This window comes from Olea europaea, chromosome 21, assembly GCF_002742605.1.
Source record: "Olea europaea var. sylvestris chromosome 21, O_europaea_v1, whole genome shotgun sequence".
Lineage (NCBI taxonomy): Eukaryota > Viridiplantae > Streptophyta > Magnoliopsida > Lamiales > Oleaceae > Olea > Olea europaea.
Genome location: NC_036257.1, coordinates 14,996,998 through 15,009,038, shown reverse-complemented (window position 1 = coordinate 15,009,038; position 12,041 = coordinate 14,996,998). Strand labels below are relative to the sequence as shown.

Genomic DNA, 12,041 nt, shown 5'->3' with positions numbered 1-12,041 from the left:
CTACTTTGTGTTTGTTAGAAATTGTTTAACATTTTGTACAATCAAAAGTTGGTTATTATACATTTACTAGTTTCTAGCAATTAATGAAAATTTGATTTTCATTTTTTTTTGAAATCTAGTTTTGAAAACAAGATAAAAAATAATAATAAAATATGGTAATGGATCTGAAAATCGGGCAGCAACCGGAGCTGCCTAGTGCTGCCTGACGACTTAGTATGACAGCAGCAATAGCCGAACACAGCAGCGCGCGACGCTGTTGTTGTTCATCATAGCAGCGCCTTCAAGCCGGAAAAGGGCCAGCGACGCCTCAGAAATTTGAAGAATAAAGAAATTGGTGAATTTCCTAGGTTTTCAGATTCGGGTTAGGTGATTTGGAGGCGGGGGCTTCCTCTGCAATTATAGTAATTATGGGTCCCTGTCTGCAATTATAAGAATGGGGTCAAAATTGCAATTTTTAAATGGATGGCTTGTCATGCAATTTTCGAAATTGAGGGACTTGCTTTTAATTTCATTCTTGGGTCAACTTGCAATTTTCAAAAGGGTTTTGAATTTAAATATTAAAATGGTTTTAAAAGTTAGGTTTTTAATTATGTTTGACCAATAATTTTAATTTTGATCCAGGTTTAAAATTTTATTTAAATTTGACGACACTTTATATTTTTTGTTAAAATTGAATTTTAACTTAAATATTAAACTTTGATCCTAATTGAATTTTATTTTATTTAGGGGCGTTATCATAAATTAAAATATTAATTCAATTTAAATTAGAGTTTGACTCTAATTTAATACTTAATTAAAATTTGATTTTAATTAATTATTCACCTCGAATATATTCTAGAAGTTAGAATCGGATTCTAATCTGACGTTTAATTGAAATTTGATTTTAATTAAATTGTCTTACCCTAAAATTTTCCTTGGGATTAGAGTTGGACTCTGATTTAATATTTAATTAAAATTTGATTTTAATTAAATAATTTACCCTAGCATTTCTTGAATTTAGAATTGGATTCTAATTTGACATTTAATTAAATTGTCTCGCCCTGAATTTCTTCTCGGAATTAGAGTTGGACTCTAATTTGATATTTAATTGAAATATGATTTTGATTAAATAAATTCGCCCTAAAATTTTGGAATTAGAGTTGGACTCTAATTTTGTTATTTAATTAACATTTGATTTTAATTAAATTCAACTGCCTTAAATTTTGAAATTAGAGTTTGACACTAATTTGATATTTATCCCGCCCTATAATTGTTGAGTTAGAGTTGGACTCTAATTCGTTATTTAATTAAAATTTGATTTTAATTAAATATGCCCGCTAATTAAATAATTGATTAATATGGTTAATTAATTATTTAATTGTTTCGATTCATTTTTCTAAAAGAGTTTAGATGATCTTAATTGCTAGAAACTTGAAACATGTTTTCATGTAATATTAGATATTATATATACATACATTTATGTAATGAATGTATTATTAGTGGACGATTATGAACTCGACCATATGGATGTGTTGAATGGTTAATTTTTATTCTTGTCATTTTGTGAGCCTGCGAACTCTTAATTGTTTTGGGCCTGCGAGCCCGTTATTATTGTTATTATTATGGGCCTGCGAGTCTAATTTCGTTTAGGCCTGCGTGCCATCTAATATAGGATACATGTTGCAATTGGACTAATTAAAGAAAAAAGAAGAGGAGGAGACCATGGAGATGGTGCATTGATACTGATCAATGTAATATCCCCTAAAAATTGACCAACTAGTCTTCCTTATGGCTCGGGAAGAGTAGATTGTAAAGTCCATAATCGTCCACACTATTATATTATGTTATATATATATTTATTTGCATGGTAGATGTATAATAAAATATATATGATTGTTACAATGAGACCCTTGAATGCAAAATTCCTTCGTAAAATATTAAGTCACATTTATAATCGCCTTTCATCATTATAGTGAAAAATCAGAGTCCCAAATGATCTCAACTTGTTGAGTACACTCATAGATGGTCTATTAGGGATATGTTTAACACTATGAAATATTTGATATTTCTAAATGATGGGTTTGACTTAACTAAAATCTATCTTTTGTGAGTACACTCAAAGAGATAAATTTTAAACAAAGAGATAAATTTTAGAGGCATGTTAAACTAATACATAAGATGTGTGAAGATAAAGAGTTGTCAGCTTAATGATCTAGAAATTATATGGAGATACAATTGATAATACTATCTATGCAAATGTTATATTAAGGCTTGTTGAGTACACTCAAGATCTTAATATAATAGATGGGATTCCAGCCCACTGAGAATCAAGTATGGACTCCATAAATTTATGTAAGAGGGTCACAAATTTTAGTTAAACAGTGGGAGCATAATTAATTTAATAAAAGTCCATGTTAAATTAATTGATGTATTTTATATATTATTTATTTTCTTTTCATCATTTACATTGAACCTTAAGTAACCATATGTTTTGAACGGCATACTAGATGTCAACAACCAAACTAGATTTTCTTAATTGACACTGCAATTTGAGAATTGTTCTCATGCATGAGAAAATTGGTCACGTCCTTGAGTAACCCTTTCCAGAGACAACTGCTGATGACTCGATTAAAGAAGAGATGTCTACTGTAATAAACGCAGTGATGACGATAGTACTGCAACGTATGTGATACTTGCAACTATGTCACCTGAGTTACAGAAGCAACATGAAAGTATATATGCTAACATGATAACACATGATTTTTCATTTCAAAGAATTGTATGATAATAATCATGTGTAGAAGGATATGAGACTTCCAAACAACTATACCGATGCAAAGTGACAATAGAATCTTCAGTCAATGTCATGTACTGAAGATGATTGACATGAGAAGTGTCTCAATTGAGTTCAATCATTAACTATGAATTAAGTATTGACTTAACTCTGCAATCTCTATCATAGAGTTATTCATTCTAATTATGAATTATGATATGAATAAGCTCGAATGCATACTTATTAAGTTGTTTAACATGCTTAGGACTGTTATACTCAATAACAAAGTTAGAAGTGGGGCAAGCCATTGATTCCTCTAAGGGTATTAAGAGGAAGTCTAAAGGAGTTTTGGGAAAGCACCTAATATGGTTAAGACAGTCTAAGCGAAGAACAATACCAAATCTAATGACCATTGGTTTCATTATAGAATGATAAGTCATTGAAAGGAATATTGTGTGGCTTATGTTTACTTCACGAGTTTCTTAGGTATTTGATACCAGATGTAAATCTCATATTTATACAAATATGGAGAAACTAAATACAAGTAGACCACTGCGAAAGGGAGAAGTTGACCTACACGTTGGATATGAGCAAAGGTTGCTGCATTGCCTGTAGGAATATACTTCTTGTCGTTGCCTTTTGGTTTAGTATTGAAATTAGAGAAATGTCGCTTTATACCCACCATAGCTGGAACATTAAAAAGAATTTCATATTCGGACATGAACTATTTTATTGTTAAGGACAATTGTTGTTCTTGTTTATCTTGATAAAAATATAATGACTATGGTAAATTACAAAATGACGTTTATATTCTTTAATACTAATGATTCTATAATGAGTATAGAAATTATAAGGTATAAATGCGATAGTCTAATTATTACCGAAATCTGGCATGACAAACTTTGTCATATAGATGAAATGTAATTTCAAAGTTACATAAAAATGTATACTCGGGATTAGTTGATTTTGACAAGTACAAATTATGCATGTCTGACGCAATAACCAAATATTCTTTTACTTGAAAAGAAGAAAGGTGAGCATAATTATTGGTCTAATGTATAGTGATGCATATGGATTCATGTCAATTGATGTCAGGTAATGTTTCTCTTATTTCATCAATGATCATGTATACTTGATGAAACTCAAACATGAAACTCTTGAAAAGTTCAAAGGATTCAATCTAGAAGTAGAGAAATAAATAGGTAAAGATACACTCACATTAAGATTCGATCAAGTGAGAGTATCTTAAAGATAAAATCTAGATTATCTTAGAGAGAATGAGATTCTCTTGCAGTGGACTCCTTCACATACACTACAGCATAGTGTGTATCTAAAAGGATGAATCGTTAATTATTAGATATAATGTGATTAATAACAAGCCATGCAAATCTCCCAGAATTGTTTTGGGGTCATGCATTGATTGCAGTGTGTAACACACTAAATCATGTCACATTTAAGTTGGTTAACAGAAATCCATACGAGTTATGGAAAGGCGGTAGTCCCAATTTATCTCATATGAAAGTTTGGGGGCCATGACGCTTATTTGAAGCACCTTGAATCAGATAAGTTTGATATTAAATCCGATAAATACGTATTTGTGGGGATATTCAAAATAGACATTTAAATATAATTCTATTATCATGAAAAAAGTCTTCGTCTCACGACATATTGTCTTTTTAGAGAAAACGTTTACTCTAAGGAGGATAGTGAGAGCAAAATAGAACTTGAAAGAGTTTAAGAGTCCACAAATATAGTTAACCAAGTAGATAAATCCGAGTTTGATCTCATATCTGAGACGAGACACGCTCTTGATCAGGAAGTAAAGACTCTTGAGGACATATCAGCTCTATGTGAATCTAGTAGGATCATTCGAGCTTCAAGAAGGTGCGAATCCATGATTACTAATCAGGTATTACTGATCCAGGATAATGAACATGTTAGTTGCAACAAAATAAAGTCAAGTGTTGACTTAAAAGAGACAGCAAGAGACTATAAAACTCGAGATGAACTCGACGTATGTGAATAAAGTTTGGACCTTTGTCAAACCTCCTGATGGAATAAAACCCATAAATTTTTGTAAATAGTTTACAAGGAAAAGATCGATATGGATGGAAATATTCATATATACAAAGCAAGGCTAGAAGCAAAGGTTAAGTGTTGACCTTGGTGAAACTTTTCTCCTGTAGCCTTGCTGAAATCCATTCGGGTTTTGCTTGCAACAGTTGCATACCGTGACTATAGGTTAAGAGAAGTCTCTTGGAGTTGAAATCTTAGGTTTGATGAAAAAATCAAAGTGTTTGATTTTTTCAAATTTGAAGACAAATTGTGTGTTTACAAGAAGATAGTGAGAGCATTGTCGTATTCCTAATATTATAGAAAACAACATCCCTATGTTTCAATTGTTGAAATAATGATTGTTAAAGGATTTATTCATGAACGATATGGGAGAAGCAACTTGATCTATAGACGTAGATCTAGAAGATTGCTTAACTCTTCCCAATTTACATAGATGAAACCTTGAGAAGATTTCATATGGAAAAACTGGTTTACTCTTAAGCGGTATGTTGAAAATGTTTCAAACGTAAAGCAACTGTTGATTCAATAGTAGAAACCTAATACATGATTACTTCAGAAGTAGCAAAGAATTGCAATCTAAATCATGATGTTCATAAATGAACTTGGAGTGGTTCCTGATATTGTTGATCACATGCCATTGTATTGTGATAACAATAGAGCCATTGCGAAAGCGAAGGAACTAAGGTCTCATCAATGATCCAAACATGTATTAAGGCGATATAATCTCATCAGAGAGATAATATATAGAAATGACGTAAAGAGAAGAACAAATTCCCACATTTAACAATATTGCAAATCTACCGACAGAGTTGTCGTAGCATAAACATGATCGTCATGTAGACTTATGATATTGGATACCTAAGTGATTGGATCTAGTGCAAGTGAGAGTTTGCAACTATTATACCCTAGGTCCAATCAACTTTGGACATAAATACTTTTGATATATAATTAATACAATTTAATGGCAGATCTATTATTTAATTAGTAGATAATTAAATAAATAATAGAGTTCGTCGATTCAAATCTTCGTAATTTTTTAATCACAAGGAATTTTGATTGTGAGATACAAGTTACATTTGATTGAATCTTAAATTGTCCGTGGTTATAAGTAATAATGAGATACGAATATCGTTATTACGAATAGATCATCATGTGTGGCATTTCTTACTTATGAAGTAAGTAGCTAATCTCACAAGTTAAAGTGTGATGACACTTAAATGAACACGTGGATGTTTTGTTATAGAACAAAACATTGGAGACCCGTAGAGAGATTTCACATGGATAACTATCTGAGTGTCAGTGGTTAATCTCTAACGTTCGATAGTGGGATTGATCATTTTGACTTGAGGTCCTCATAGTACCTTATATGAGGACGTTCATGCTTTGATGGTGTTGGATGTTGCTCTGCCAATGACTGCTAATACGGCATCGTTCGAGTATGTCAATAATCATATGAAGGTTGTGAATGATCAGTAGAGGATTCGTCACTCTTAGATAGTAAGAGATTATGATCTGCGTTTCATTCATTTAAGTCGATATCGAAATCCTTGGCCCAGGTGTACTCATAAGTCGAATTATATTGACTTAATAGTGAAGTGAAAGATATGATCGATAATCGAGATTGACACACTTCCATATCTCGTAATTGATTGGATCATATTGACGAAGTGATTATAATTTCACGATAAACGAACGAGATTGGTTTTGTCATACCACATGACATTTCCCGTCACATGTATTGCCTTGACACATTGATAGATGTCAATTTGGGACGGCGAGTGTGAATTGATGATAAATTAAAGGGTGTTTTAATTTATCAATTTTGATTATATCAAAACAATATTTCACGTCATTAGGCATCGTGATCGGGAACCTATGGGTCGCACACAAAAGAGAATTGGAAGATCGTAATTTGTCAATTAATTAATTTAACAATCGTTAGATAAATTAATTAATTGGTTTGGTTATTTATAGGCCCGAATTAATTAAATGGATTAATTAATACACAAACTGGATTTAATTAAATTGATTAATTAAATATTGGACCGGACCCGGCTAGGCCCGTTTGGACTTATATAAATACATGGCTAGGATTTTCAATCCATATGTGTTTTTCTCATAATTATTCTTGCTAGGACAAGAGGAGAAAACCCTGGTAACTGCAATCTTGTTCTCTGTGTGAATTACCGTTGGAGGCTGGACAATTGGATAATTATGGGTGGCGAATTAAGATAGTTGGAATGAAAAGAATAGCAAAGAAGTTTGCAGATATGGATAAAGTACAATCTTATCACAATTTCTATTTAAACACAAAGACGATTCTTGGTGGGAATCGAAAATTATTTTGATTTCCTCTGAGCATGTTAAGTAGATTCCCAACATTGATGACATTATCATCGTCATTGTGGAGCTGTAAATTAAGAAGGAGAATGCGAAAGCGAAATAAGGATAACAGAACCAATGAGTTAAGACAGAAATTATACATACAAAATGCAGTTCAATTCACTTGCACGTGAACTCATTTTTCGCTAAAAATTATTTTTAATCATACATTTCATTTTGTGAGATTTATAATTTTTATCAACTTTCAATCATACATTTTATCAATTTTTATCAAAATTTACTGACAATTTGATTTTTAGGGAAACCAAATAAGGGCTTAGACAGAAGGAATGCATGAAAATGGGTATTTTAAAATTATCACTAACCTATTGGAATGCTTCTCTCTTGGAGGGAAGCACCCATTGGAATCCTTCACTAATTTACGATATTGAAATAAGTAAGGCGTGTGTTGTACAATTAAATGGACAATATTTGTTGTATGTCACCATTTGCAGATTGGTGAAATGACAAAAAGAAAATGGAGGGATTTTATTTTTTTAGTTAACATTCCGTCACATTATTTATTGGTAAACAAATATGTTATATATAGCACAATTGAAAATAGAACAGCGCGAGTGCCTGCTTCATTTTTCGTAGTTTATGAGTTGTATAATGAAAGTTTCTATCTATGTTTCATAATAAATTTTCATAAAATTAGTCAAATAAGTTCAAAAACAACTTTTGGATCTCAAAAACTTCTTTTGACTTATTAAAAGTCACGTCAAACAGCTTTAATTTCATTATAAGTTTCTTATAATTTAAAATCAATAACTTATTTATTTTACCTTTTAACCCTCAAAAAATAAAAATGTTTATAAGTCAATTATAAGAAAAAAAATGTTTCAAGAATTGCCGTAAATGCACCTTATCCTCTGTCTGCTGCTATTTTATTCAACTTTGCTCATTGCTGCTTCAGTTTCAGAATTGGAGGGAGAGACGTAGAGAAGAGCAAAAGAGAAGCTTCTCAATGGCTATGGCGGTACAATGCGACTCTTCGTCTTCACTATTGTTAACTGAATCCTCTCAGAAACCCTTTTCATCTTCTCTGAAGAAATCCCCATTTCTCGGATTCTCACCTGCCGCTACATCCAAGCCATTAATTTCCGTTCTTAGATCCCATCGAACTACCAAACTTTCCTGTCAAAATAAAACCGTCTCGGTCCCCGTCGACCAGCGTTGGATGTTTGAAGACACGGGATTCAATGGCCCGGTAAGAAAAAAATCCCCAGTAGTGTTTCTGTTATAGCTATCAGTTCGTATCCTGCTTTCATTTGCATTGAGTGGCCGTGCATTTTTGGTTGAGAATGTTTTATTTTTAGTTTTCTTTTCTGGGTTGTTTGTTAAAGTTTCAATATTATAATTGCAGTTGCAGGGGGTGGGAAGTTGTCATTTGTGATTCTTGTAAAAACAATAGACATGATTGCTATTGGAAGTTGCAAACTTGCAGAGATTTTGGAATTTGTGATCTAGAGTAAATGGATAAAAATTTAGTCAATTTGGAACTTTCTATGAAGTGCTGGAACTGCTGAATGCTTATTATCTGAATTGCTTTACTGTCTGTAAAATATTCTAAGTTGCAGAAGGAGAAAACTGGCCGAGTAATGTAGCCACTTGACAGACATCCTAGACCTAGATATTATGAAACGGGGTTGACATCATGTTTACAGAAAACGTGTTACCCTTAAAAAGCTAAGGGAGCTTGTTCGAGACGGTAAAAGAAACTTTATTATGGTAGTCAAAGAGTTGAGGAAAACTGAGGGAGGAATTTAGTTTCACTTCTTGTCTAACATCCTTTTCGTAGCTGCTAGCTCACTTAGTGCCTATTTGATACCCATTAATTTATTTTATAGTTTGTTACTGCATATATGATCATTTTCAATCACACATTCACACGGTAAAATGTATACCAAAAACTTTTCCCTCATTTTTAACCACTTATTCTCCTAAAAATACCATTCAAAACTCATTTTTTCCAATTAATTAATGAGTTTCAAACAGGCACAGTGTGTTGGAATTAGTGAGTCTAGTTATTAGTTAATTCTGTTTTCTTTTCGTGAAATTATAAATTTTTTGATGCATCTTTATGCCTTTCGATTAAGTTTCCTACATATATGCAGTTACAAAACTGTGCAAAAGTTTATGGATTTGTGAACTCTGTCCTGTTTGATTGTTGACGTTCATTTCATTCATTTCGTTGACATATTTGACCTACCAACTGCAGGCTCGAGTAGGGGAATGGTATCCATTTACTGCAACCCCATCCCAATCCGACAAGAAATGAAAATTTACAATTACGCAAAGAGGAATGACCTATAATGCAACATCAGGGCAATGAATTTAAACTCATAGATGGAACAACAGAATTCTCTATCTATAACTAATGTTTTCGTTGAAAAATAATGGTGTTGCCTATATGAAGCAATCTCGAATAGAAAACCTAACTCAAAGAATACATGGAAATTTTGAATGAAAAGGAGTCTCCTACCTTTATTCTCTTCATTTCAGTTCAATTTAATGCTTTTGCATTATGAGTTAATGTATCATTAGAGGTGCAGTCAAAAACTAAAATTATAAAGTTATAGAAACTGTCAGAAGAAGTCTCCCTTGTTAGTGAAAGAAAATCCTGTGGGAAGTATGACATCGTATATGTTGGAATGATTTATCTCGAACACTTTATATGATGTACAATAGATTACAAGGAATTTGATTTCCTTTACATGTGTCCAACATGTTGGGCTGAAGTGGTTGTGGGTCAAGTTAATCAACAACGTCAAGTGTATCTGCCACTTTGAGATGCAACTGTTTGGTACAAAATATTTATGAGCTGAAATCTTGGCTGAAGCCTGCATTATATATTTTCTTATAATTCACTAAGTCTGTATCATATTGTTCTGCTGTTAAAAAATCTTTCACCAAATGTGGTTTTTGAGCAGCGTCTCATGTGTTAACTGGATTTTATTAATTTTTTTCTCAGGCTTTGAGAGTCAACCTTTAGTTAATTCTTGCACATGATTCTGTTACTTTTCCTTGAATTTTTGTTGAAGCTCATGCAAAGATGCACGTATTTTTCTTTCAAAATCCAATCAGGTTAAGATATTGAAACTCATCTATAGTTGTTTTCTTATTCCAGGACGTTTGGAATAAAACATGGTATCCGAAAGCTGCAGATCATGTTAATACTGACAAACCGTGGTATGTGGTAGATGCATCTGACAAGATTCTTGGGAGATTGGCATCAACTATTGCTATCTATATTAGAGGGAAAAATCTAGCTACCTTCACTCCTAGTGTTGACATGGGGGCCTTTGTGATAGTGGTATGTCGTCATGTGAAATGCATCCATTTCATTTTCTAATCAAATGCCTTAACACACGGATTTTCCATAAATGGGTGCGCTGAGAATTGAACCCAGAACCTTGTATGCTTGATATCTTGTAAAAAACCCCTCATCTAAAAGCTTAAAGTATTAGAAGAGAAAATAATTTATTTCTTCATGTTTTACTTTAACACTTGATCTTTCAATTACTGCATCAAAGGTCAACGCCGAGAAAGTTGCTGTGTCCGGGAAGAAGAGAACTCAAAAACTCTATAGGAGGCACTCGGGGAGACCGGGTGGGATGAAAGTTGAAACATTTGATCAGCTTCAGAAAAGAATACCTGAAAGAATTGTTGAGCATGCTGTCCGTGGAATGCTTCCGAAAGGAAGGGTGAGTTTCTATTACTCTCTGTGACATTTGTCTCTCATTCTGAACCTTTGTGATATCTCGTGCCTATCGAATATATTTTGATTAAATTCTTTCAATCTTTTTTATTTTTATAAGTTAATTTCTCACTAAAGCAACTCTAATAAACGGAATTATTATCTCATAGTCAAAGTAAATCTAAATTAGAGTGACAAAAATGCTTTGATCCATCATCTGAAAATTTTCTAGCCATCCCACCTTCCCATTGCCACTGTGATATTGACCTACCCTTTTTTCTCCTTTTGTTTGAAACGGGCCAAATAGAGAATGAAATGCCTCACCGCCGCCACATTCTTCCCTTTATGACCAACACGTGCACATTTGCCGTTGCTATTGAATCAAGATATTAAGCAAAACTCACTCACGAGCCTAATCAAAATTTCGAACACCTCTCAACTTATTGATATAAACTACAGGTATATTTACCTTGAGAGAGATTATTAGAAGTGAAAAATGAATGTTGTGGTTGAAAATGCGTTAAGGAAAAGTGAAAATAAACTGTGCCAAACAAACCCTTAATGTTGTGAAATAGCTAAGCAACCACTACTTTTTTTCATGCCATCTTTAGATGTTTCTTCTGGTGCTTGTGCAGCTTGGCCGAGCATTATTCAACCATCTTAAGGTGTATACCGGTCCAAACCATCCTCACGAGGCGCAAAAACCTGCAGAATTGCCGATAAGGGACAAGAGGATAATGAAGCAAAACTAGTTAATTTCATCGTTGTCACCAATATCATTTTTATATATTTTTTTTTCCTTCCCGTTGTTCCTTTCGTTTGCTCCAAGGCCTTTGATTGTAATCGGAATTGTTTCAGTGAGCTCCTTTATGAAATTCATTTGTGTAGCCAACGAAGGTTACATGTTGAAGGGTTCATTAGTTTAAGAGAGAGATGGATTCTATGAACATATTTTAAAAGCAGGGCTCCTGCTTTTGCTTATGCTTCTGGTAGAAGAAGAGCTTTTTGATACTTATAAGTACAGCCAAACACGGCTTAACATGTTTAACCTTAACCAAAAATTAATAGTCTTGTTAAAAAGAATAACATAGAGAAATAATGACTATCAATTAATTACAAAATGGTCCACAC

General features: G+C 32.8%; 1 protein-coding gene across 1 annotated transcript; it reads left to right on the top strand.

Annotated features, from left to right (window-relative positions):
* The first annotated feature begins 8,080 nt into the window (after positions 1-8,080).
* Positions 8,081-11,853, top strand: LOC111370856 (50S ribosomal protein L13, chloroplastic-like). The gene is made up of 4 exons (XM_022992752.1): positions 8,081-8,420; positions 10,341-10,526; positions 10,747-10,917; positions 11,546-11,853. The coding sequence occupies exons 1-4, from the start codon at positions 8,178-8,180 to the stop codon at positions 11,660-11,662; spliced, it is 717 nt and encodes a 238-aa protein (XP_022848520.1). The 5' UTR covers positions 8,081-8,177; the 3' UTR covers positions 11,663-11,853.
* The last annotated feature ends 188 nt before the right edge of the window (positions 11,854-12,041 follow it).

Coding starts and splice junctions, on each gene's coding strand:
- LOC111370856 (XM_022992752.1), top strand. CDS start 8,178: ATGGCTATGGCGGTACAATGCGACTCTTCGTCTTCACTATTGTTAACT. Junction 10,527..10,746: donor TGGGGGCCTTTGTGATAGTG/GTATGTCGTCAT, acceptor ACTGCATCAAAG/GTCAACGCCGAGAAAGTTGC. Junction 10,918..11,545: donor GAATGCTTCCGAAAGGAAGG/GTGAGTTTCTAT, acceptor GTGCTTGTGCAG/CTTGGCCGAGCATTATTCAA.